This window comes from Dryobates pubescens, chromosome 13, assembly GCF_014839835.1.
Source record: "Dryobates pubescens isolate bDryPub1 chromosome 13, bDryPub1.pri, whole genome shotgun sequence".
In the NCBI taxonomy this organism is placed as follows: domain Eukaryota; kingdom Metazoa; phylum Chordata; class Aves; order Piciformes; family Picidae; genus Dryobates; species Dryobates pubescens.
The window spans coordinates 31,900,902-31,927,736 of NC_071624.1; the positions used below are offsets into that span (position 1 = coordinate 31,900,902).

Here is a 26,835-nt window from a genome sequence, read left to right on the forward strand (position 1 = left end):
TAGAGTGGCCTGCTCACTGTTGGAATGGGGGTGAACCCTGCTGCAGCTCATGCTTTTGTACCTAGCCACAGCTATGCAAGGTAAGAAAACATTCACTGTGATCATGGCTGAAATGAACAGTTTGAACAACACCAGTAGCTGCCAGCTTCAACAGCTCAGGTGCCAACACTGTGCCTCCAACACTCTGCCTCCAGTTAGGTCTCAGCTGAAAACTTTACTTTCTCGTATCAGCTGTTAGGAAAAGCTTGATCTCACTTACTGCACCTTTACCTTATCTCAATACAATGCTACAGCAGGCTGTGGTACTGCAGCAGATTACAGAGGATTACACAAAAAATCCACATTTCAGAAGCTAAGGTTAATCACCACTCCATTTAGCACTGTCTGCAAGCCAGCATTTCAGGGTTTCCAAGCAGCTTGGGAGTTTTTGCCTGTCTGCAAACCAGGTAAAACAAAAGCACAGCTGAGCTTCAAAACTCATTGGTGGCACAGAACCACAGAATGTTAGGGGTTGGAAGAGACCTCCAAAGATCATCCAGTCCAAGCCCCCTGCCAGAGCAGGAGCACCCAGGGCAGGTCACACAGGAACACATCCAGATGGGTTTTGAATGTCTCCAGAGGAGGAGACTCCACAACCTCTCTGGGCAGCCTGCCCCAGGGCTCTGTCACGCTCACAGTGAAAAAGTTTTTCCTTCTGTTTCTGTGGCATCTTCTCTGCTCCAGCTTGCACCCAGTGTCCCTTGTCCATTAGACATCCCTGAGCAGAGCCTGGCTCCAGCCCTGCACATCTTTATCAGCAGGAATGGGAGCACTCCTCAGGCACCTCTGTTCCAAGCTCAAGAGCCCCAGCTCCCTCAGCCTGGCCTCACAGGAAGATGTTCCATTGCCTTCAGCATCTTTGTGGCTCTGTGCTGGACTCTTTCAAGCAGCTCCCTGAGGTCCATCTTGAACTGAGGGTCCCAGAACTGGACACAATCTTCCAATTGTGTCTTCACCAGGCTGCAGAGCAGAGGGGCAGGAGAACCTCTCATGACCTACTCACCACAGCCCTCCTAATACACCCCTGGATGCCACTGGCTTTCTTGGCCACCAGGTCACTCCCCAACCTCTACTGGTCCATGGGGCTGTCCTCTCCCAGGTGCCATCTCTACCCTTGTCCTGGTCAGATTTCATTCCACTCCTCCCTGCCCAACTCCGCAGCCTGCGCAGGGCTCACTGACTGTCACACAGTAGGGAGAAAGGCTGAAGGGCAATGGAATTCTACCTGCTGGATGGGACTCTGTGCCTGAAACAATATCCTTCGGCCCAGCAGCTCTGCAAAGATGCAGCCTACAGACCAGATGTCAATGGCATTGCTGTAGTGGCGGCTGCCCATCAGGATTTCTGGAGCTCGGTAATACTGAGTGACAACTTCCTGAGTCATGTGGCGAGATTCATCTAATTCTTCCACCCTGGCCAATCCAAAATCACAAATCTAAATTGAGAAGGTAAATAAAACAATTAAAATAACCAAAACACTTAATGCATTTCAAATAGGTAACCTTCTGGTAATGAAGCAGGAAAATTCCCCAGCAGCATTTCAGCTCAATCAGACAATCTGCTGTAACCTGCACCAGCAAAGGGCAAGGGGAATGGGAAGAGATTCTGCTACTTTGGGCAATTTTCTTGGGAATCACAGTACATTTATTTTTTTGAGTCAGCATTACAATATTTATAACCAAAAAAGAGTAAAAAGCTTTGCACTAAGGAGATAAATACAAATTGCCACCCTCTGGGTGCAGAGTGTTTCAGCCCAAAGCAGATTTCATTTGCTGATGCCATGCCTCAAAGTGTCCCAGAAAGGTTCAGCCTTCAGCTCACTTTGGCTTTGAGGGCTTTTGCAAATGTTTGGAACCAGAAGGGTTAAGGAGAGAGACCCAAAGTTTATCAGCACACAGGTACACTTTTTATGCCTGGCATGGGCTATGGAGCACACCAAAGCCCTCTGGAATTTCACGTGCTTGAGAAGCTAATGGCAGAGGCTTGGGCATCCTGGGTTACCTTCACTGTGACCTGCACACTGAACACTGCCATTGCAGCTCCTGAAGAAAGACCTCCTGCCCTCCTCAGCTGCTGAGGGCAGGAGAGAGCCCACCAAGCCACAGACAAAACCTGTCTGCCTTGCTGTCATCAATTTGGGGAGAGGAAGGCAGAAAAGAGGAGAGGGAACTGTTTGTTTCTTTCATAATTTCGAATGAACCTGTGGGATTTTTTGCCTTTTAGAACGACTTTCAGGGGAAGTGTTCACCTTAAAGGTTTCTGTTTAAGAAACAGGAAGTGGTTTATAAGGAACAGCACACAGAGATGGACATTTGCAATAAATTTAAGGAGCACCTTCAGAACACAGTTGCTGTTCACAAGGAGGTTCCCTGGTTTAATGTCTCGATGCAAAATGCCAGCAGAATGTAGATACTTCAGACCTGAAATGAAATGAAAACAATCAAGGTGAGGATGTGTTGAGAATAAACAGTGAGAAACAGGAAGGAAAAATAAAGCAAAATAATAATGCAAAAGAAGGTAAAATAAACCAAACCAAACCCAAACCAAAAAGAGACCAAAACCAAACCCAACCCAAAACTAAACAAGACAAAGCCAAAACCGGATGAAACTCCACCAAAAAAAAACCCAAACCAACACCCAAACCAACCCCCAAGCCAAACCACTAGAGAGAGAATTGTCATTCAATTTAAAGGCAGAAAATTTACCTCTCAAGATCTGGTAAAGAAAAACTTTGACATGATCCGAGCTGAGTGGCTGAGGCGAGACGATGATCTTATGGAGGTCACTCTGCATCAATTCAGTGACAACATATCTTCAATTTGTTAGTTAAGGCAAAAGCAGCAAGTCCAGCACATAATCTCCTGAAACATTTACTCTAAACTCCTAGGAATCTGAGCCAGAGCTATTGAGTGAAAAACAATAAAGCTGCCTCAGAGGTCAAGCCTCCAGACTCCTACAAGAAGGCAAAGGGAGCACAGGTTGTGAAAGCAAACAGATGACTCAATAAGGCAGCCTCTGAGTGAAGGTCGTTGTTACAAAACGATTGCAAAGTCAGATTACAACTCAGAAAACAAAGTAAAATCTCAATATGATTAATGGCATCTTGAAACCCTTCAGACTGGTGAGCCACAAATTCCAAACAGCTATGGCAGTGTCTTCGTGGCAGGCACAGATCAGCATGGTTTAAGCAGGCAAGCTGGCAAGGGCAGCCTGAGAAAGCTGCCTACCAAAAGCACCTTGCAGGTTGCTACATGCTCAGCAATGAGGGCTTACCAAAACACAAATGCTTCCCTCAATCTGCCCAGGACCTACTATTTGACCTTCACAAGCATCATATACACACAAAGCCCAGGTGTCAAACTGCTTGTGAGTTACAACAGGAGAAGAAAAAGAGGGGAGAAAAAATAAACAACTCTCTGGAGGAAACCCAAACCCCAGCCAGAAAGCACTGCTTCAGGAGCTCAGAGCTGCAGAAGGTGGCAGTGGCCATGCTCACTGCTGGCTGACACAGTACCTGGAGACACAGAGCTGCAGCTGAGGTGTGGGTTAGGAAGGGCTTTGTGTTTGGTCAGGAAGCACTAAGCAGACTGCTTCAAAAACGGGGAAACATGGGAGAGGCAAGCAGGGTATCTGGACCCACAAGCCCAACCTTCCAGTGTCCACTTCCTGAGGATGCTGCAGCTAACAAAATGTGCAGAAATCATGAGATAAACCCTGGGACACTAGAGCCACATCTGCCCATGGTGGCAGGGGTTGCTGGGACCAGCAGCGATGAAGAGCCCGTTGGGTTGCAGAGAAGCTGCCTCCACTGTGCTCTGCTTCACTCAGAGCTATGCTGGTAAATGAAGTTTTGACTCTGGAGCTGTGGTTCAGAGCAGAGTTTAAAGCACAACCAGAGCACCTCAGCTTTTGCAAAGGGTTGAACTTGTGGTGCTGAGAACTCAAAACTCTTGCAACAAAGCCAACAAAGTCACACCAAGTCCTGCTGTGCCCTGCCAGCCAAAAGCGCGGCAGAGACATGGTGCACGCTGCCAGGGTCATGCAGAAGGTCAAGGAGGGAGTTTGAAAGGCAGCTGCATCTCCTGGCCCCCACTCCAGTCCCTCCCTTGGTGTCCCAGGTCCATGCACAGTGCAAGGGCAACTCTCAGCCTCCTGCACCCACCAAGCGCTAGGAGCTTGGTCCCTGGAAGGCTGGAGGGGAACGGATTTGCCTCTGCTCCTAGGGAGAAGCTGGGGCTTGCCGTGCAAGAGGAAGTTCCAGCTCAGTCCCACTTGCCCTCTGCATCTGCCAGGCACGAGCTCTGGTAACTCCATGAACTCAGTGACCCCAGGCTGGAATTTTTAGGAGCGTGCTGCCCTGACCCTTCCTCTGGAGCAAAGCTAACTGGGTCAGCGGGAGGGCTCGGGCTGGTTTTAAGTCTCACCATTATCCTATCAGGTGGTTCAATGCTCTTTACAACCAGCTCTGCTCCAGATCAAGCCTGAAATATAATAGCAAACCCTGACTTCAGGTGAGATGTTTATCTCTTGGTAAGAGGGCAAGCAAGGGAGCTTCACCAGGAACTCCTGCTCGTCCTTCCCCCCCATCAGCAGTTCCCTGGCAGAGGCCAAGCTGCACTTGCAAGAATCTAGAGAAAACGTCACATTTTCTTTCATCTCTATACCTATTTCACCTTCCCCTCCCATCTGGTTGCCCTGCAAGCTCTACCCAGCCCAAACCTATCAGCCAAACTTCTCACCTACCACCAGCACAGCACACCAAAATTGACTGAAAAATTAACTATTGCCAACTTCTGGACCTCCCCAAAATGAAATAAACAAACTCCTGCCAATGAAGCCTGCAGCCCTGAAGGGAAAGCTCAACCCTGCAGCACCAGGAAGCCAAGGCCTCTAATTTGTCTTTTTCCTTTTCTGCCAAGGGCCTCTGAAATATTTATAGCAACCTTTTAAAATCTGGGGGTTACCTTCAGGCTGCAACAGATCTTTAATGTTTCATGGAAAACATTTAAAAGGTGGGGGGGAAGGTCCCAAAGCATTACTCTGCACTTTGTGGTGACAAGGTTTTTGTTTTGCTAACACCACAAATCCTCCTAAATCTCAATCCCAAGCATAATGTCTCCCAGATGTCTCAACTAGTTGCCATGCCAACTAAAGCAGCTTAAATTAAATGAGGGCCTGAAATGGCACCTGCACCACTCCAGGTCTGCTGTGCATTAAATAAAGCTCTCTTGACAGGGGCTCAGAGGTGCCATTAACTTGAGCAGCAGCTATCTGATTATTGTCTCTGGATAATTTAATGAGGGTCTCTAAACAAGCAGCTCCTGCCTCTGACAAACGTGGCAGCTCCTTAACAGCTGGTACCTGAGCGGGTCAATGCCTTGGCTCCAGCCACTGCTGTGAATGTTGAGCAAAAGCAACCCCCAAATTCCTGCAGGATTTCATCCAGCCCCTCTAACAGGTGCCTGCAGCTCTCCTGTGCTAGCTGAAAGCACAAGATGCTGGCTGTGAGGTGGTCGCTGGGGCTGTGGCACGCAGCTAAGCCAGCGTCCCCACCAGACAGAAATTGCCACTGACAGCAGTAATTAGTTAAGTAGCTGTGTAAAATTAGAACTACAAATGTACCAATTTACTCCAGAAGAATCACCAAGGCAGAGGCATGGCACAAAAGAACTTCCCTGGCTTTGCTGGCTGCAGAGCTGCTGAGGTGGGAGATTTCACCAAGTGGCAGGGCAGGCTCAGAGAGGAATGAAGTCCCCTCCGACGTGGTGGCTCTCACACTGACCTGGGGCTTCTTCACTAGGGCTCTGCTCACCTCCAAACTCAACTCTGTGGACTTGTGGGGAGAGACCAAGCAGGTCTAAGGAGGCTCTCCTCGCCCTCTACTTGGACCTGGTGAGACCATACTTGGAATATTGAGTCCAGTGTTGGGCTCCCCAGTTCAAGAAAGACAGGGATCTGCTGGAGAGAGTCCAACAGAGAGCTGTGAGGATGACTGGGGGACTTGAACACCTCTGCTATGAGGAAACTGGCACAGTGCTGAACATCTACAGCCTAAAACTCACTAAACAGCCTCTAACTAATTTATTTTCTCAAGACAGGCACCTAGAAGACCACAGCCTCATGACCTATTCAAATCTGCACTTTGAGCCTTCTCTTACTGTTTGGGTTTTTCTCTCCCCAAGCAGGGCTCTAGAACTCCCCAGAGAGAATAGAGGAAATCAAACAGGGCCAGCTCAATCCCTACCCATTTTCCTCACTGATCAATAAGCCTTATTGTAAACACAGAATGCTGCTGCATCTTTAGGAACTACAGCAATGGATCAACAAAAGAAGTGCTTAAGACCACATCCTCTAAATATGGAGTGTAGTGACCTGATCTTACAATAGATCTGAAACAAGTTCTCCTTCTCCTCCAGCCAGCAGAAGCACATGCAGTTAAAACACCAATTCATTCATTCTTCTAATGAATTTAAGGGTCAGGAGTGCACTTACTGCAATGATTTCAAAAGAAAGGAGAAAGGAGACTGCACAAAGCAGTCCTCACTTACCACTCTCAGAGCCAAGACATTCAACCTGAAAACCAGGCAGCCCAATAAAATACTAGTCAGAATCACTTAAAAATCAGTAAACCATGAAGGAAACTAATATTCCTGGGCTTAGATTCAAAACTTGGCAGTAACTAAGCTCATGAAACTAAGCTTATCCCACTTAAGTATTCTTGATGGTACAAGCAGAGGGAAGGAGTAATCCTTAACCTAGATCTGATCTGTAACTCACATAACTTGGTAGAAAATGAGGGCACTGAACAAGTGCAAATGGCCAAAATCCAGTTTATGAGGACTGCTCCTGCACTGCTCACAGGAGAGAAAGAGCAAACCAACATTTCAGAGCTGGCAGAGCACACAGCAATGTTTTCAACCAGGGGATTTCTTTAGCAGTCAGTAAATCCTGCTCTGGTTAGGTTGAAATCACCAAGTTTAAAATACCCCTAACTTTCTTCACCAATCAATTCAAGGTCTTATAAATAGATCAAACCACATCTCACAAAGTTCAGTTTCTCTAAAAATAAAGAATGATATTTCTCTCCCCCCACCCCCCATTAACTGTCTTGTAAAGTGGGTCATACAAAAAAGCAGCTAAAGGCCCATCAGGAACTAACAACCAACCTTCCAAAGCCCGTAAGAAGGGGAAGCACTCAAGCCTGGAGCAGCTCCAATGAAGACTGACACCAGCACAACAAAGCCACTGGTAGGAGGCACAGAACACAAGAGGTGGACACCTGTGGGCCAGTGCATTAATTGCTTTTTCAGACCTAACCATTACTGTGCATCCAGGTAGCAGCAAAAGCTCTCAGGTGCCAATTATGATTGTATAAAAATGATGTCATTTTAGAAAATAAACCCAAATCCTCCATCCTGACCCTCTCTATATGCTCCTGAAGGTACAGGCATCCATTGTCAGATGGAAAATGATTGGCAGGTCTCTCACATAAGCCCAGAACAGACACTTCAGTGTGTCCTGCCTGCTTTACAGGGAGGTTCTGGTAACCATTCGAGTTTGGGAGGCAGCAAAACCTGTTGGTAGATACCCAGAAACTGCCCTGCATGTGCTGACCATTCCATAATCCAAGCTTCATGTTCAACCCTTCACCATTTCATCTCCAATGTTAACAGAAACTGAGAGTCCTTCAGAGGCTAGATTCACTTCTTTAAATAAAACTGTTTGGATACAGGCTCCAGGGTTTGGTAGCTCTGTTGCCCAGATCCCAGCAGCTCCTCTCAGTTTCTAAGCTAATGAGAACACCACCTACCTCAATTAGGATGCTCTACTTTAGACAGTTAGGATACATTTCTTCAAAATAGTCAATGTGTGGAGGCTGGAGGATGTCGAGGGCAGAGAGTACCTAGGAAACACCACACAAGATCAAGACCTGTCCCAGGCAAACAAAACCAATTCCCTTCCAAAAAGGCAGTCAGGATGCAGCTTTCTCACAGAGCTTGGCTCCCTTCTACCCCAATGCTCTGTCTCATTAGGTGTGGGAATTCAACAGCCTCCCATCACAGATATTCTGTACAGCCAGGGACTCTCTTTCATGCTTTTAATTCAAGAGACTTTTCCCCAGCTGTACAAGTGCCAGCTTAACAGCATAAATGTATCTACTCAATAAGAAGTGGTTAATGTCATATGTATCTAACCACAGCTGACTTGAAAGAAGTCATTCTAGCAAAAGATGTGACACTTTGTCCTGCCTTTCACCTTTAAGAGCTTTGTGATACTCTGCTTCCACGTGGGAACTGCAGAGCCCAAAGTCTGTAATTCTGAATCAGAAGCTCAGCTCTCTGTGCAAAGCAAAAAGGCAGAAAAGCAGCAGCACAGCATTTCCATCCCCTCACAGGAAACAACACAACCCTGGTGTGGCCTTTGAGATCCTGGCCTGGGAACTGTGACATTTAGGTGAAGCACACAAATTTCAGGGGGTACCAGGCTCAACTTCTGAGTGCTCAGAGAGATGCTTTCATTTAATTTTATAGTCCTCAGTAACATCTTCTCCATAATAAAGACTCCAGTGAGGAGCACTTAAAGCACCACCTCAGAAGAAATTTTGTCCCAGAATCCATCTCCCAAGCCCTGGTGACAGTGGTGGTGGGGACTCTGCAATCTGGCACAGGCTTGCAAGGCAGCCCACCTACCACCAGCACTGTATGCAGTGCCTGACTAAAATAAACCCCTGAGATTCAAAAGGGTAACTTTCAAAAGAGGAGGAAAAGCAAGGAAAGAGGGTTTGAAACAGATCCCCACTACCTGATCCCATCCCACTAGGAGACAGCACTCCCCACACACTCACGACTGCTGATCAGTGTGAGAGTTACCACAGCCACTGACACCTGGGGAACAGCTTCCAGAAGTATTTTTTGATTCTCTTCAGCCACAACCCAATGGGTCAAACCATTCTTCACATGTTTTAGCTCAACCCTAGCTGCTTGACCCAAAGCAGATTTGGGAGTGCTGTGCAACCACTGTGCCAGAAGAACTGAGCAACAAACTCCAACGAAAGGAGGAGGGAGAAGGAGGAAGAAACAGTTTGGAAGAGAAACATCCCCAGCCGGCATAAACTTTGTGCAGCTCAACATTCATCCCATTTAGCCTCAAATCAGATTAGGTGGAAGTGGATTGCCTGCCTTTTTGCAAGCCTTTGGGGAGGGCAATCAGGAATACTCTTGGATTTGGGATCACTTCAGCTTTGATGGTGTGTGTATGCACCAGCCATAGCGGAGTTCCCAGGCGATCCGGCAAGCGCCACCTCAGAGAGCTGGGAAAGCACTGGAGAGGCTCTGCCAGGTAGTTAGAAGAAAGAAACCCTCTGCAGTTGCAGCTAGCTCCATCTCACAGTTAGGCTTTAGCAAAGACTTTGAATTTACTTACATTGTCATGCTTAAAAAAACACAACATCTTCAACTCCCGGAAGACCCTTTTACAAGAGACCAAATTTTGGAAGACGTTGGGCATCTTTTTGAGTGCAACTCTCTTTCCATCTCGTGGGTCTGTCACTGACCTACAGAACAAAAGAGTCACAAGATCACACACCACTGTTAGACAAGTTTATCTCCAGCAGAAAAGAACACGTTCAGAGTTCTCATCATTCTCAGCTTAGGCGGTGAGTCAAAGCAGCGTGAAGACACTCGCAGGGCAGGGAGCGCCGAGCCGAGGGCAGCGCAGCCCGCACCACAGGCCGGACTCGCGGCGGTGAGCTCGGTCCTCAGTCACAGCACACATGGATGCACCCAGGCAGGCTTGAGGGCCAGGCACAGGGACAGCAGGGCACACACTGCCCACCACCAGGCACAGAACGTAGCTCAAAGGCGGATCAACACCTTGGGCTGAGGAGTGGATGTGATGATAAACATCTTCCCCTCCCCAGAAAAACAGACCTGAGGCACTGGCACAGGCTGCCCAGGGAGGTGGTGGAAGCCTCAGCCCTGGAGGTGTTTGCAGCCAGGCTGGAGGTGGCTGTGAGCAACCTGCTGTAGTGTGAGGTGTCCCTGCCCATGGCAGGGGGTTGGAACTGGCTGAGCCTTGAGGTCCCTTCCAACCCTAACAATTCTGTGATTCTATGTCCTGAGTTACACAGGTTGGATTTAGTTTGGTCTACTGCCTTCTTCTTCCTCTCCTCAGAGGGCAAAAAAAAGAGAATAATCCCATTCTGAGGGCAAAAAACCAAATAATCCCATTCTGAGGGGGAAAAGTGCATAATCCCCTTCTCACAGAGCACTGGCAAGAGTAAGACTACAACCTGCCCTCTCCCTACAGCACTTTAGGTCTGGAGAAGCACGAGCAGACTTATCCGAGTGCCCACAACTGTAACCCAGGTGGTGTGATCCTTGTCCTCCTCTCAGAGAGCTGGTGGGGTGCAGGCCTAGCAGCTCAGTGTTCTAAGGTGCTTTGTCCATGGCAGGTCTTTTAAAGTAATTGGATTCTGAAAATAGAATTTTATAATGAGAACCATAAAAGTGGAGCAAGGAGATGATGGTACCTCAATTCCAATTCCCAAATACGGCTTTGGAGGTGAAGCCTCTCAAAGCTCACCACAGAACAGGGTTTCTGGAGCTTCAGTTGTTAGGAAACCTTCCTCCTTTTTTTTTTTGCCTGCACATTTTTAGGGGGATGACCAAAATAACTTTCTGCTCAGTGCAATGCTGTAACCACACAAGAATCTACATCCAGCTGTGGACCCTGGTGACTGCATTTGTCCTTTAAAAGCTGTTGGCTTTTCCAGCCATCAAGTGCCCCTCCACCAGACACATGGAAGGCTGCTCCTTCTGTCTCAGGGCCATATTGTGTTAAGTGTCTAAAAAAAATGAAGAGTAACCAAATATCTGCCTTGATTCTGACCTCAAAATGCAAAACAATTCAATCCAGTCAGGAGCAGCTCCTGACACAGGCTGCTGGGAGGCAGAGGAGAACCATCCCACAGCTCTGGGCTGGAACACTTGGAAACAGGCACTGTGGGTTTGTATTTCAAACAAAGGGCAGCAGGGGACCCAGGGAAATTGATCCCAGATTATTGCTGTGGTGGGAGACACAGAGATGAAAAGAATCTGAACAGGTTATCTAACTGACAATATGTTTCCTCTTTTCTCCAGGACCTCTGCCTCTTGCCTCTAGAGCCTAAACTGGGAAGAAAGGGAAGGAAAACTGGAAGAGCTACAGAAAATCCACCATTAATGCAACCCAGAGCTGGCCTCTGGCCAGAGTGAGACACCCTCCCCAGACTGGACAGTGACCTGTCCCAGGCATGGTTACCCTCAGCAAGGCCATCTGCAAGCCAAGGCACCACTCAGCAGCAGCAGGTGACGTTCTGTGCTGGCCCACAGCTTTGGGATTCCAGCAGAGGCAGATTCTGAGAGACACAGCAGGGCCAGTGCCAGGCAGTGCCTCGCAGAGCCGCAGAAACCGGATCCCAGTATGAGCTGAGAGTTGCCACTGCTCCCAGGGTGAAACACACACTCATTAACTAATTAGCAGTATTGGTGCTTATGGCCCTTGCCAAGTTTTGACCAAAAATAGCAAACAAATGTTACAAAAGCAAGCCAGCAAACCCCCAACCTGTAAAAGAAAATGTCAAAGCTGCCAGTTCCTTGGAATGCACTAGAAAAACCCTGGCTGCAAACAGAACCAAAGCAACTTGCACAATGGTATTAATAAAAATCCCCCCTGCAGGCACTGCAGATACTGAGGGACTGCTGGTTCTCCCCTTTGGAGCTGTGCCACCAGTGCTGCCCGCTGCACACACACAGCTGCTACCAAGAGGATATCCCCAGCCAGGGCAGGAATTCCACCAGCAGATCCCAGTGATGATACATCACACAGACATCAGACCTGAGACCTCTGACAACATGGCAGCTCCTCCCAAATGACTGCTGACTCCTAGGCAGACCACAAGTGCCTTCCTCAGCCATGTTATACTCACCACTACAGGTCAACCAAGAGCTAAATAGCTCTCTTGCTATGAAAAGTATTTCATTTCAAATCATCTGCTATGGCACAGCACATCTGGAGCATGCTCTTACAATTCACCTGGAGCACTCTGTCCAGCTCTGGAGCCCTCAACACAGGAAGGACATGGACCTGATAAAGCAGATCCAGACCAGATCATGAAAATCAGAGGGCTGGAACACTTCTGCTACAAGGACAGGCTGAGGGAGCTGGGGGTGTTCAGCCTGGAGAAGAGAAGGCTCCAGGGGCACTTCACAGCAGCCTTCCAGTAGCTGAAGGGGGCTACAAGAAAGCTGCAGAGGGACTGTTTGCAAAGGCCTGCAGTGACAGGATGAGGGGCAATGGTTTGGAGTTAGAGAAGAGCAGATTTAGATTGGATGTTAGGAAGAAGTTCTGCACCATGAGGGTGCTGGAACACTGCAACACTTTGCCCAGGGAGGTAGTTGAGGCCATACCCTTGGAGATATTCAAGGTTAGGTTTGATAAGGCTCTGAGCATCTTGATGTAGTGGAGGATGTCCCTGCTGCCTGCAGGGGGGGTGGACTGGATGAGCTTTGGAGGTCTCTTCCAACCCAAACCATTCTATGATGCTTTTTTGATGAGGTGAAGACATCTCAGTATGTGGATTTGTTCCATTATTATTCTTTAGAGACTTATCTAAAATCCTACCTACAACAAAGCACTTTTCTTTAGACACCATTGCTATCTTACACTGCAAACCAATTAATTCCTTAAACCTATTTCATCTTGTTTGAAGGCAGATTAAAACAATGCCTGAGATGCAGACAGCTCATTGCAGAGGGTTCCCATCTACTCCTACCATTTCTGTTCTCTGCAGTAAATTAGTCTGGCAAACACAGAGAACTTCTCTAAGGAAAGGCTAAAAAGTCTTCACTGATCATGGCCAGGGCTTGGACAACACAGAAAGAGCACAAAGCAGAACCCAGCTGGTCTGCAGGTTTGTTTGCTGGTGAAATCAGCTGCAGCTTCCCAGATTTAATAGGGGTTTTGCTTGAGCTCTATCTCAAAAGGCATAAGCTTGGTAGAATCTGACATGGACAGGCCTGAAGAAGTCACAAAGAACATCTTTGAAGGGAGGTGTAAACAAGTAATGCAACCTTGCATGATTGATAAAAATCTGTCACCTGAAACTTGGGCATCACCTTGGCTGTGCACAGCCAGAGGAAGGCAATCTCCACAAACCTGGGTAGAGAGCGAGCTGGTTGGGTTAAACACTCTTCCCCTTCTGAAGACTGTAGGCTTTAGGAGCTCCAAGCTTTTTAAGCTCCTAGCTGTATATTTAGGCTGTATCTATAGCAATCAGCTCCTGAATTTGAGACCTGTCACAGCAGCAAGACACCATCCTGCTGAGTCACAGAAGAATAACCCATTTTGTAAAGGTGTACCAGCAAACAACTCAGCAGCTTTGACATTTGAGGCATGTTGGACATATTAGAATCTCATAAACAGCTCAGACATGCAACTCAGCTCAGGGGTCTGCCTGAAAGAGACAAGGAACTGAAAAAGTGCTGGAGCAAAATGCCATTCATTAGCCCACAAAGCCAGCACCATTAAAAATACACAAAGAGCAAGAGCAGTCTGGCTTCAGCTAGGGGCTGAAGTACCCAAAAAGAACCACAAAACCAACCCAAAACCTGTCACAGGAAGTTCCTCACTGCTGGATTGCCAAAGCACGTTGGAGTCCTCTGCTCTTCAGGTCTTTCCTTACTATCAGTGCCCTGAAGGCTTCCCAGCCCAGCTGCAGCAGGGGGCTGAGTGCACAGCTGAAAAGCAGCCCTGCAGCTGCACACACTCTGGACACGCAGCCACATCCAGGTCTCACTGGGGCAGCACCAACAAGTCAAGGCTGAACTCAAGGCAGGTGATGGAGCTGCTTCTGAAATTCAAGCTCTCAGCAGACAGGATGAAACTGATCTGCTGGAAGGGGAATAAACACCCAAACAAGTTTCCACTTGCTTGCTGCTTCACTTCTAATTGAGCAAGGGGAAATCATCTGTTTGGGACCTGAGGATTTGGATCCTGCTTCTCCTCCCCTGTGACAAACATCTTGGAGGGGACATGTTTTAGTAGCAGCACCACAGCTTTGGCACTCTGCCCTCCAGACCTTTTGGAGTTATTTTTGATAGCCACCTTTTAAAGATGTTCCCACTTGGAAACCTCCTCTCTGCCCTTGCCTCAGCTCTTACAGGCATCGACTCTGTTGCAACAACTGCCATGGAAGATGCTGTGCCATATACCCTGCTGGACAGCCACCTCACAGGTGGTGGGAAAGTTTGCAGGGTGCCTTGTTAATGTTTGAAGGTAAAACTCCCAAAGCAGCATTTCTTGTTGTTATTCATGCAAGGAGCAGCCAGGCTTGGAGCTGGTAACAATCCACCTCTAATGCTGTGAATTCAGCCCAGTCATTTCACGCCGTGTTGAGTTTGTTCTCTCCTAACTCGGGGTAGCAGCTGCTTTGCTTCAGCACAAACAGTACCAGAGCAGGCAGATAAGTGCTGCAGCCTGCTCCAGAGGAATGCTTCCCTTTCTTTGTGGCTGAAAGGCTGGCTGGGCTGAGCATTTCTGCTTCTGTAGCACAGGGGTTAGGGTTATCCCAGCCCTATTAGCTAATGAAGCTGGGGCTGCACAGATAAGCACAGCTCTGAAGGCAGCTCCCAGCACCTCTGCTGAAAGAGATCCTGGCCAAGGCATCTCTGCCTTAGTGACCACTTAGTTACTTGTCAGGCTGAGCTGCACAGGATGCCTCCTCCCTGGGGGTGTTCAAAGCCAGGCTGGATAAGGCCTTGAACAGCTGAGTCTAGTTTTGAGGCATCCCTACCCAGGGCAGGGAGGTTGGAGCAGATGATCTCTGAGGTCCCTTCCAACCTGAGCCATTCTGGGATCCTATGAAACACAAGGCATGATTTGAAAAGAACAGCAGCACTGCCCTCACACTGCCTGAAATGATGGAAATCCTCAAATCCAGAGGAGTACTAAAGAGAAAGGCAGTGGCATTTGCTGATGTTCAGCCACACTGCCTCTGCAGTTGTGCCTATGAGGAGTTTCAAGTAAGCCACAACAACGGTTCAGTGTAAGCAGCCTGACCTCACCACCTAATCAAATGGCATCTACAGGCTGAAACCACAGCCCAAGGCACACATTCTGCTTCCTCCAGTCCCCTGTGAGCTGTGCCACCAGCAGCAGTGGGGGTGGTACAGGTCAAGGCTGGGAGAGAAACACATTCAAAGTTAAAAACTGAATCCAAGACACAAATTCAGAGAAAGACATCTCTGGAGCTCACCAGACAAATGAAAATCAGAATGCCTGCAGTGGGGAGGCTTTGGGAACAGCCTCCTAACCTGGGATTTCCGGTGGGTTTGAAGCACTCACTTGCTTTGGCTGCACTGCTACAAACTTCTGCTGGCTGCATGGGAATGCCACAGCCAGATTTTACATCACCCAGTTCAGACTGGAAATTAATTTGAGGCCATGAATGCTGACCATCTACAGCTGAGCAAGTTTATATCTGCTCTGCAGAAGGTCATGAGGCAGTTTACAGCTGCCTAAATTACAGCTCTCATAAATCAATGTTAATTACACACCAACAGCAGCACGAACTGCAAAACTTGGAGGGGTTTCCCCCCCCCCCGTTAAGCCTGTACTTTGCCTAACCTCGTTCCTAATTCCTTGGTCAAAACAAAACCAAACCCAGCAAAAATCAACACCAACAAAAAGGAAGCATTTTAAAATAAATATTCTCTCAGCAAGATCATGGAGATGAAAGCAGCTGCTGAATGCCTGCAGGAATCCTTCCAACTGCTACCCCCAAAAGATGAAACGGCATCCACCTCCTGCTCTCTGCCTGAAGGTTACCCAAAGCTTTGGAGTACTGATTCCCAAACTACTTCTGTGGCTAAGCCTCACTGGACACTGGTGGAAGCCTCATCCCCAGAGGTTTTTAAGGCCAGGCTGGATGTGGCTCTGAGCAACCTGCCGTGGTGTGAGGTGTCCCTGCCCATGGCAGGGGGGTTGGATCTGGATGATCCTTGAGGTCCCTTCCAACCCTGACAATTCTGTGGCAGCACTTTGTACCTCGAAGCACTGCAGCTCTTCAGCTCAGTCTCCACAACACTGCCCAGGAATACTAAATTCTGTTAAGCCAGGACACCATCAGGCAATGATGGCAGCAACCCTCAGTGTCCTGTTAACTCTCCCTCTCCTCCCATGGATCTAGCTGTCGGGCAGCCTCATTAGTGACAGTGAAAGGCTTGATACAATGGTCTGTCTTTAATCAAGCAACACAAAACTCTGATTTATATTGACAGCTCCCACTGATTTATTGATGTTCAGCTTTACTAGTTGTGGGACCCATTTGAAAAACAAAAAGAGCTCAACATATTGCAGGACTGTTAAACCTCATCACAGCTGTGCAAGCACGTCCTGCTATGTCTGCTCCCTGGTTTTCAAATGCTTCCACACAACAAAAACTGGTGGAGGTGAATTGCCTTTTCCCGGTGCTCCTGGCATTGTCTCTGATAAAGGAATGAGTTAAATGGAGCTGCTGTGGCATATGCATTTGAGGCCAGTTTCTTTTTTCTTTCAAATAACCCACTTCTAAACAAGTAATATCCAGCTTGAAAGCAATTCCTCTGCTCTCTCCCCCAGAGCTGCCAGGATTTCACACTGCTCCTCACCCCCTTGCCTTGTGAGCTTGCTGGATACGACTCGCTGGCAATTTCACTTCAAGGGGCAGCACAGAACTACCAATCAAAGTTATGAAGATCAGAAACGTCAGGACTGCATTCCAAAGAAGAACAGAAAAAGGAAGGGGGGAGGAAGAAAAAAAAAGAGAAAGAAAGAAAAAAGCCTGTCTGGAAAGCTGGTGTTTCCAGCATCCAGGAGAGATGCTGGAAGTGTTGCTGTGTGTGTGCAGTACCTGCTTTGATACCAGCAAAATAATTATTTATAGCAATATGCTATCAGGTCACATAGCCCCAAGAGAAACTAGAGAAGCAGGAAAATCTCCTAGGAGCTAATTGAGAGAACAACTCGAAAGGCAGCTTTACTTACTGCTGCTCTCAGAAGAACACATTTCAATTCCCTCCTCTGCTTTGTTAGGATATTACACCCTAGGTGCAGCTAGCAGTGAAGTGAGCAGCAGGCAGGGAATCTATCCATCACTCAGCACACAGGCAACGGGGTGCTCTTTCAAGCTACTACTGAAGTCTGCAAAGGTTTCACTTATTAAGCATCAACTGTAGCTGGCAATAAAGAGATAAGAGACCAACCTTGAAAGCAAAAACAACATAGCAAAAAATTATATAGAGGCAAGGGGCAAAAAATAAGTTGATAAACACAGTTTGGAGGGGGTTGGAGGGGTAGAAAGGAATATCTGGTTTGGCTTCGGTCATGTCTGGAGAATTAAGTGATTCTGGATGGTTCTGTGAGAGCACCCAATCAGTCTGGATTCTTTATTGCACTGTACAAGCCACAGCAAAAAGCAACTTTTAATACTATTAAAGCAAGTCAAACGTTTTGCTCTCACAGCAATTACAAGGCTCTCTCAGCACAATGAAGTTGTGCTCACACCAGTGGCTTGGTCACTAGCAGAGGAGCAGCTCCCTGTGTTCATTAACAGCAGCGGGTCACGACCTCCTCCCTTTGCTGGTGCCTGTAACAGCATCCCCCTGCCTCCCCCTGTCACTCACGCTTTACCTACACAATAAGGGTAGAATGTTAAGCTGTGAAAATTATCCAACAATAAAGTTTGCAAGGTTAAAAGGAAGCTTCTTGGAGGATGCTCTCCCTGCTACCTTAGCAGGCTTGCAGCACTCCAGAGCAATTAAAGCAAACATTTGTAATAATCTCCACCTTGAGTGGCTTCATCAGCCAGCCACTTAAAAAAACCAGTGACCAACGGCAACAACTACTTGTGGTGACACCCTAGAATCATCACCATCTACTGGTACAGGTAACACCAAGACTACTACAGCCAGAACACTACAGGTTGCTTCTGTGCTGATGATTTGGGAATGCATTTGACAAGGTGGTGTTGTTCTGAACAGCTTGCCTCCTCTGGAGCAGCAGCTTGGGCAGTTCTCCCCTTTTAATGAACATAACAAACCCCCTGATCCCTCTAATTAAAAACTGAGGAAAGAAATGTCAACATGAAAGCAAAGAGATTAAGCTACAGGTAAGCCAGACAATTTGTCTTATTTTAGGCTTTGGCTGTTATTTAAATACAACAAAGATTCCAATACAGCTATGCTGGGATGTCTGACACAGGGCTGAAACACTCCTCTTCAAATACTGACCTTTTGGGCTTGTCCAGACACCAAAATCTATCAAAATCCTTCATCAAACCCTCCATCAAGTTTAAAGTGAAGCCTCCTGGACCTAACCAGAATGTATTCCACATGGTTGGGACTAAAGGCTGCATGGCACTCACAGCCCAGCTGGTTTCATGCTTCTGTTCCTAGTCCTGTACTCACAGCTAAGTGGAAGCCTGCCTGTTGCACAAGAAGAACAACTCTTGTTTAATCTTGTCTTTAACCAGAACCCTGACACCTTGCTCTACAGCACTAATTCAGTCCTGGGTCACTAAAACCAAACTGACTTCTCAGGTACCATTTTTCACTAGAAAACCAGCACTCCTGTTCCACTAGGGTAGAGCAGCAGACAAGCCTGCAGGCAGAGGAGCCCTGGCTCTGCCTGCAGCCCCAAACCATCCCTGCCACAACAGGACCCTGTCCAGCAAAATGCTTTTATCCTTTCAGCAGACAAGTGAGATAAGGATGCACTTGTCCAAAGGTCTGGTTTTACTTCACTGCAAGCTGCTGCAGGAGCAGGGGGTCCTGCTCCCCAGCATTGCTGGTTCTTGCCCTCTGCCAGCACTGAAAGTGGCGAAGAGCTGCCGAAGAGGAGCCTGGTCAGCAGAGCCATCCAGAGCGAGCTGGCATTAGATATGCAGCCAGCAGAATGAAGTCATCCCAGAGCCCCTGTTCCCTGGATGTGACAGAGGAGAAGCTGTGCCAGCACATGGCTGGGGCAAAGTGCAAGACAGTGCCATTTTTTGGGAGCAGGCTGCAATTACACCGGATTAGGTCCAGCAGGGAACCAAGCCCCGGCTCACGCTGGGAGCTTACAGAGAGCCAGAAACTGGGATTGCATCTCCTGACCTGCAGCTGAGTGCCCTGTGCTGTTCTATCCAGCTGAATACTCTGGGTGTGCTGATTAGACAGCATATAAATATATCTGCCTTATTAAGAACTACATTCAGAGTTTTATTTAAAATACATAAAAGGTGCCAAGAAAAACAAGAGGTACTTCAGAAAGCCTCTGGCCTCTGTTTACACTGCAGGCTAATCACTCCAGAAATAGGCACATTTTAAAGAGTAATAGAACTACAGAAAGGATTAATGGTATAACCCAGACCTCCAGTTGAAATGTTTTCAAAGACAATTCTTATCTCAAAGAATCCTTGCAGGCATTCAGCCTTTTCAATTAGGCATTAGAAGTCTTTAGCAACTCTCTTCCACGCTGATGGCAAATTTTCAAGGTGGAGACTAAGCCAACACTAACTTTCTCTCTCTCTCATTTCAGGTCAAGGCATACACATTGTTCTATAGCTCCAACTGGTAGAAAAACAAGTTTGTGACTACTCCATGGCAATTATTACACAAAACAAGATAATGCAAGAATGTTCTCAGGGGTGGTGTGGGAAACTGCGGCTGGGGCTTGTGCTGGGAGGGAAGTGAACCTCCCCTGATGCTTACAGAGAATACCTCAAATTTACATCAGGGGTTACCAGGAAGGGGAGGGAGGTTTAATAGGATCACTCCCCAGGTGTTTGTTATCAGTGAATATTTGTCCTCAGCTGCTTGGCTTGAATCATGCAAAACATCTCCCAGAAAGATGCACAACAGACCTGGCCCCAGGAGCATTTCAGCTGCTCACACAAGGGGACCTGATCGACCCACTTGAAACAAACCATGCAGCTCGTGTTCAAGGGCACATGATGCCCAACAGACCATGGCTTCAGCCATGCTATTGCAACCAGTCACATCTTGGCATATCTCAGAATATACTACAGCACAGGATGAAATAAAAAAAAGCCTTCAGAAAAGTTCACAACCCCCAAAAGTTTCCCAGGCGTGAAGTGGAAGGGCTGGGCACAGGACGTGCAGCTAGCAGCTCGCTTGTCTGGCAAAGGTTTGCTTGGGCACATGAAGTTCACAGACTGGAACAGGCCACCAGACCCAGATGATCCATTCTGTGGCATTACTGACCAGCAAGCAGCTCTCCCAGAAGCTGATCAACAACATTTAATGGACTATCAGATAGCAGAGGGGAGAGCTGAGGAAGGCAAGCACACAAAGTGGGAAATGGTTGAGCGAAGAAAGCAAATTGTGTTTGCAGATTTAACAAAGGATTTCTTACTGAAGAATTAAAGGAAATTCTCAGCTTTTCAGCACAGCAGCTGCTTTGACTGTTCTGCTCTTAGGAAATCTCCAAGTGAGAGACTTGCTGGGGTGCTTGGTGCCGTGGTTTAGTTGGTAAGATAGTGTTGGGTGACAGGTTGGACACGATGATCTCGAAGGTCTCTTCCAACCTGGTCTATTCTATTCTATTCTATTCTATTCTATTCTAATCTAAGGTTCTAGGTTCTCCAGTGGCCTTGCCTAATAAACAGGAATATTTTCTCCAGCCACATACTGAAGAGTTCATCTTCCAAAGCAGCTCCTGCCATCAGCAGTGGCATTCACCATTGCATACAAAATACTTTTTAAAGCTTGCTGATGATTTTTAATGGAAGCTAAATGATTCAAATACTAAATCACTTTGTCTAACTTCAGTAGCCTCAGAGACAGCTTTCCAGTCCCAGGCTCTAAGTGTGGGACATCTAACCTGGTTAGTGGCTGTTGCTGGGCTGCTGGATCTGCTCCCCGTGTGGCCCTGCAAATAGCTGTGCTGGCACCATGGAGCAGAGAGCAGGAACAGAAGTAGCTGGGACAAAGGGGAAGACAGACAGACTGCTTTTTCAGTAACAATGACAGCTTAAGCATATGTCAAATATGATCTAAGTCAGTCACACTGGCTCTGGCTAGTCAATAAGGAGAGGGAGAGGTGGGATTAATCTCTTTCAGAGGGCTCAGATAACACAGGAGCTGTTTCTCTGGAAGTGCCTCCCTCTACCAGTTAACTGCAGAGAGCCAGCTTAAAACTAAGCCCTGTCTGTAGATAACCAAGGCTTGCTCATTGGAGGGACCTAATTTTCTACTGTTATGTGAGCCTTTACTCCCCATCAGCCAAGCCTGACCTGAGTCAGTGATGTATGTGACAAACCACACTAAATCCTATCCTGTGCAGTGAGAACCAGGAGCAGTGGCTAACAGAGCAGCAGCAGCAGAGGGCAGTTAGGATTTGGTCTTGTTGGACTTTTCACAGGAGGACTTTAGCACATACACTCATGCCATTGGCATGCTGTTATAATATCTTTTACCCTCTGGCTGCACAGGAATTGTTTAGGAGATGCAAAAGCTGATACAATCTGGTTTAAAGGAGATATTCCTAGTCACTCCAGCTACCCTTTTTAAAGGAAAAGTCACACACAGATAAATGATGAGAGGGATGAAAACATTACAGCAGTGTGCAGTCTTCAGGCTTCACCACTTTACTGCAATGAGCAGAGCTTTGTGGAAGCTCTTTTAAACTTACAGTACGAGGCTCATCATCACTAAGGAAGAACAAATGGAAATCAACAGCCCAGGCAATCACAGCATCATCAGTGCTGAAGAAGCTAGAGAAGTACAGCAAGTCTGAGGATGGCTGCCCACTGGGCTGAGGGAAGGCACTGATGAAAGGTGGATCCTGTACTCATGTACTGGCCAGCAACACATGTCCAGGGATAACTGACATCATTTCTTCCTATCCTACCTGTAAGCTGTACTAAATATCTGCTTACTCTAAGCAGCTAAGCAGGGCCCACAAACCAGACACACGTGGGGCAAACACTGAGACCCAGGAAGCCTGAGCAGGTGTTCTCCCCAGCAGCTCGTGGGCTTGACAAAGTTTCCACAGAACTTGTCTCTGATCCTGCTGCACAGCACTGCCTCCATGAGAGCCCCCAGAGCTGTGGCACAGATTAACTCACTTCTGACACACTGAGAGAATAGCCTGAGTAACAGCTGCTACTGGTAGCAGAATGTTTAGCACACAGGCATGGGCAAACAAGCAAAAGGTTTCATTGTCAAAAGACATTATCCAAAAGACCAGCTGCTGTTTGCTGAGCTGGTTAAGAAATGGATGTGCTGTTGAGGATTTTGGGGTCACTACTGCTCTGCAGCAGCCTCCAGCTGGCAGTACTTCAAAGATGCTAAAATGAAATATTAACAGTGGGTGAAAAAAACTTCTTTATTTTGAGAACTATGATGTGAAAGCAAACTGGAATAAAAAAAGATAGCTGAGGAGATACTACTGAGCAAAACTTTGATTTCACTTACATCTAACTTTGAGACAGAGACATCCAAGCCCAGACAGTGCAGAAGCAATAAGGTACCAGGCAGACAGTGCAGTGACAGTCAGAATCTTGTACGAGCTCAACAGATCTACAGGAGGAGGTCACAGCACCATGACTGCTGGAAGATGCAAAACCCACAGCCCTTTCCCCACATCTCTTTCACTCTCAGAAATAACCCTTGCAACACAAGGAAGCAGCTTGCTTCACTGTCTGCCTGGACTGCAAAGCCTCCCTTCAGCCTGCACCAAGAGCAAAGAGCAGCACTCCTCCCAGAAGGGACAGCACACTGACAAACAGATCTCCCCTGCTTCAGCATCTTTGGAGGCCAGCTTTGGCAGCCACACAGCAGATCCCTTGATATGAGATACACAAGAAACCATTTGCAGACTGATCTGGATTGGTAAAAGCTGGGGGAAGGTGTTCACAGATAAAAGTAAAACCTTACACTTTTGGCCATCTGGAACTTACAGAAACATCTTCTGCCAGCTAAATATCCCCCTAGAATTTCAGCAAGTGGGGTGTACATCCAGCAACTTGCATGTGAACAAAAGTTTGTGTGTGTCTTAGAGATACTGAACAGAAAGTAAGTCTCTTTAGCAGGAAAAGACAATTTAACTGACTTACTACCAGCGTGCATGCTCAGCATTCCTGTAGGCTTCCTCAACACACTCCTGGAGTACTGCAAGGTAAATAAATAAATACTCCAAGGCACTCCCCAAAACCTGTGCTGTAAGAGAGTGGAACCAGCCAAGCTTTGCTAAGGGCTGCTCTTGGCAGGGGGTCTTTGTTAGAGGCAGGGCATCCACCCAGGGGAAGCAAAGACCAAAGGCAAGCTCCCAGGTTTGATTTGTGACTTTCAGAGCAACCCGAAGGAAAGGCCTAGATTTAACCCACAGTAGAAGGCACTTCATGGGAAAGGGTTAAGCAACTTCTCCTTCCTACCACACTTCAAAGGTATGCTTTATTCACATCTTGCTCAGCTGCCAAATGCAGACCTCTCCAGAGCTCCTTTTTCTACCAGAGATGTCCTAAAAAGCCTTTTAATGTTGCCTTCTAATCACACCCTCGAGCATGTGCGCCATTATCGCTTATTCTCTGAAAATCAGAGCTAAAAGCAAAACTGATTACTGCAAGGAATCTGTCTCCTTGAACAGAAATTGATTCAGAGTATCTTACTTAAAAGAAAGGAGAGAAAATTAAAGGGATACTGTTACGGTTAATATCTTTAAAAATGTTTAATTTGTCTTCCTTCATGGAAGCTTCAAATTGAAACTGCTTTCCAAATCAAATTTATTTCCCCATTTACACTAAATTTTCTGGCTATGCTTGAGACCTTTTTATTTACTTCTCAACTGCCTGCGTGAACCACAGCTAGGAGAAGTGATTGCACTACCCAGGACATCGATTCAGATATGGGTTTAAATTCCACAAAAGCAGCTCTTTTCTCCTCTCCCATTTTTTTCCCCAGTCACTGGCACAGCTCTGCAGGGCCTGTGATGTTCCTAAACAAATAACTTCTAAATCCCCACGTATTTTTGTCCTTCTTTCTTCTCTATTTTTAAAGCATACACCACAATTTCATGAATCACTCCATTCCTGGCCCAATTCACTGACCTCCATCCCCGTTCCCACTAGCCAACCAAGGAAAACCCAAAAGAGAAAGCTCCTTCCCCCTGTCCAACAAGCCTCCAGGCACTGGCACAGTTCCTAGAATAAATCTATACCTCCACAGCAAAGTAGGTTAATAAAGTCTCTGGTCATATCCTCCAGACAGACACCTGGCTTCCTGCACTAACCATGCCCAACATCTTGATGGTCACTGCCTGCTTTCCTTTGCACCTCTCCTCCTCCCTACCACTCTCTCCCTGGGGTGGGAGGACTAAACACAACTCCTCCTGCCCAAACTCCTTTAAGCCTCAGCAGCCCAATGAAGCTCTGCACTGATGACTGGCAGCAATGCCCACACCACACCTCAGGATCCAGGTGAAACCTGTCGTGTTTCAGCCATTTCATTTCTGCACCGCTATCAGGTTTGGCTCCTTGCCAGCACATGAACGAATCAGAAGAGAATTCAAACCAAAGTCTGCAACAAATGCTCGAAACACGACTTCACTAAGTATTTGAAACACTGCTTCAGCCCAAAGGAATTACCCTCCCGTGTCCTCGCTGCCCCCCAAGGGGAGAACCGTACCTGCTGGGTAAGTCTAAAGCCTCAGGCCTCTGAGATGGTTGTGGTTTGAGGCTCACAGTAACTTTTAACTTCCTGCAACACTGCTATTTGTACTCATCTCCCCTCATTCTGTAGTAATGATAAATCTATGAGCATTCATCAAGGTTTTTACCTGGAAGAGGCAAATCTTACTTAATGACCTTTCAAGTTTCAGCTTATTCCCTGCCTGCTCCTTATCAGAACATCAATATTTACTGCAGCGATAGAGAAGGCAGCACGGCAACTCCGAACGCTCCTCAGCTGCCACTCTCTCTTCCATTCCCTTCCCCAGAAATTACTTCAGACAAGAGGACTTTTATTTATCTGTCTGGCATGAGAACTTTAACAAAACATCAAATAAAACATACATTAATCTGAAATGCTGCTGCAATTGCCACCACCACCACCACTTAACCACGGCCATGGCAAGCGCTAACCAGAGACCTCTCAATTCCTCCGCTACAGAATAAACCAAAACTAAGAGCTGAGAAGGAAACCCAACAGCACATCTGACAAAAGTTCTTTTAGTGCTGCCTCCTCCAGACACGACACAGCTTCTTCTCTCAGTGGCAGCTCACACTGAAGATAATCCTTTCTGTATTTTGACAACAGTGCTAAAGAGCTCGACTACACTAAGGCAGCTTCCTCCCTGTTGCACGCAAGGTGAATTGCACATCAGTTGTTCTGATGCTTCCTCTGTACTTTTAATTCATGTAAATAATTGTAAATTGCAAGGTTTTTTTTCCCCCTGTGTGATCAGGGGAGCTAGAGCACCTCTGCTGAGGAAGCTGGGGGTGTTCAGCCTGGAGAAGAGAAGGCTCTAGTGATGCCTAATAGCAGCCTTCCAGTACCTGAAGGGGCTACAAGAAGGCTGCAGAGGGACTATGCCAAAAGGCCTACAGTGATAGGATGAGGGGCAATGGTTTGAAATTAGAGAAGGTTTAGCCTGGATGTTAGGAACAAGTTCTGCACCATGAGGGTGGTGGAACACTGCAACAGGTTGCCCAGGGAGGTGGTTGAAGCTCTCTCCCTGGAGATATTCAAAGTCAGGCTCGACAAGGTTCTGACCAATCTGCTCCAGTGGAGGATGTCCCTGCTGACTGCAGGGGGGGTTGGACTGGGTGACCTTTGGAGATCCCTTCTCACCCAAACCATTCTGTGATTCCATGATCAACACCACACAGTCATTCCTTCCTTGAATTACTGTAGGACCAGAAAAGATGTGTCAAAACACAAGTGTGATATAAACTCCTAACCTCTACAACCCAAACACCTAAAAGATGCTTTGGGGTTATGGGCTATGTTTGGAAGGTGAAAGAAATTCCTTTTAATTTCAGTGTATGTTAATACAGATCTAAGAAAGACTCACAACCTTGCAAAGAATTCAAAGCCAAAACTAAATCAGGCATATATTTGTTACCAGGGAGTTTAAAGAGCCATCAGTCTCCCATTAGCATGGGCCAGTGAAGTGAATGATCCTCTGTCACATACCATCAAGTCTCAGAAGGCTGTAAAAATTCCACCTATTTCCTTGACAGTCTCAATTAGATTGGAGCCATGACCACCCCTATTCATCACACTCAAAAGGGCAGTCTCAGAAATATTAAGATATTGAAGTGATGGACTAAACCAGACAGGTAAATAGCACCTTGGAGTTAACAGCCTGCTGAGAGCCAAGAGGTTTAAAACTCTTCCACGGCTGCCCACAGGCAGGATGCATAACCAGTGCTGATAACTCCATGGGAGAGCTTTTGGTTTGCTACTCAAATGACCACAATATTGCAAAATTCACAAAATCCAAATTGCCAGACAAAAGCAAGTCCTTATTTCTCTGTATTTTTTGTAAGGAACTGCTTGGTATTGAGGAGTTGGCAGTCAGTATTGCTCTTGCCAAAGTCCAAGTCCTTGAACCTTCTGCCTTTGTAATGCTTCCCAAGACTTAACGTGACCCCCTCCCAAGTGTGATAAAGCAGAGAGCCATCACTCAAATCAAGAACTGGGGTTCTTCTGCATTGCTACACCAGCATTACACCTAATGTTCATCTGGAGCACAGCACACCTGGGCAGATGATTT

At 47.0% G+C, this 26,835-nt stretch overlaps 1 protein-coding gene across 2 annotated transcripts in view; it reads right to left on the reverse strand.

The window, feature by feature from the left end:
* NLK (nemo like kinase) overlaps nt 1–26,835 on the reverse strand; it is a 54,287-nt gene that overhangs the window by 10,255 nt on the left and 17,197 nt on the right. For both annotated transcript variants that reach the window (XM_054166792.1, XM_054166791.1), the window contains 5 exons: nt 9,463–9,592; nt 7,887–7,942; nt 2,745–2,851; nt 2,374–2,459; nt 1,265–1,474 (listed from right to left, as the gene is read on the reverse strand). In XM_054166792.1, coding sequence (XP_054022767.1) covers nt 1,265–1,474; nt 2,374–2,459; nt 2,745–2,851; nt 7,887–7,942; nt 9,463–9,592 — 589 coding nt within the window. The remainder of the gene's footprint in view (nt 1–1,264; nt 1,475–2,373; nt 2,460–2,744; nt 2,852–7,886; nt 7,943–9,462; nt 9,593–26,835) is intronic.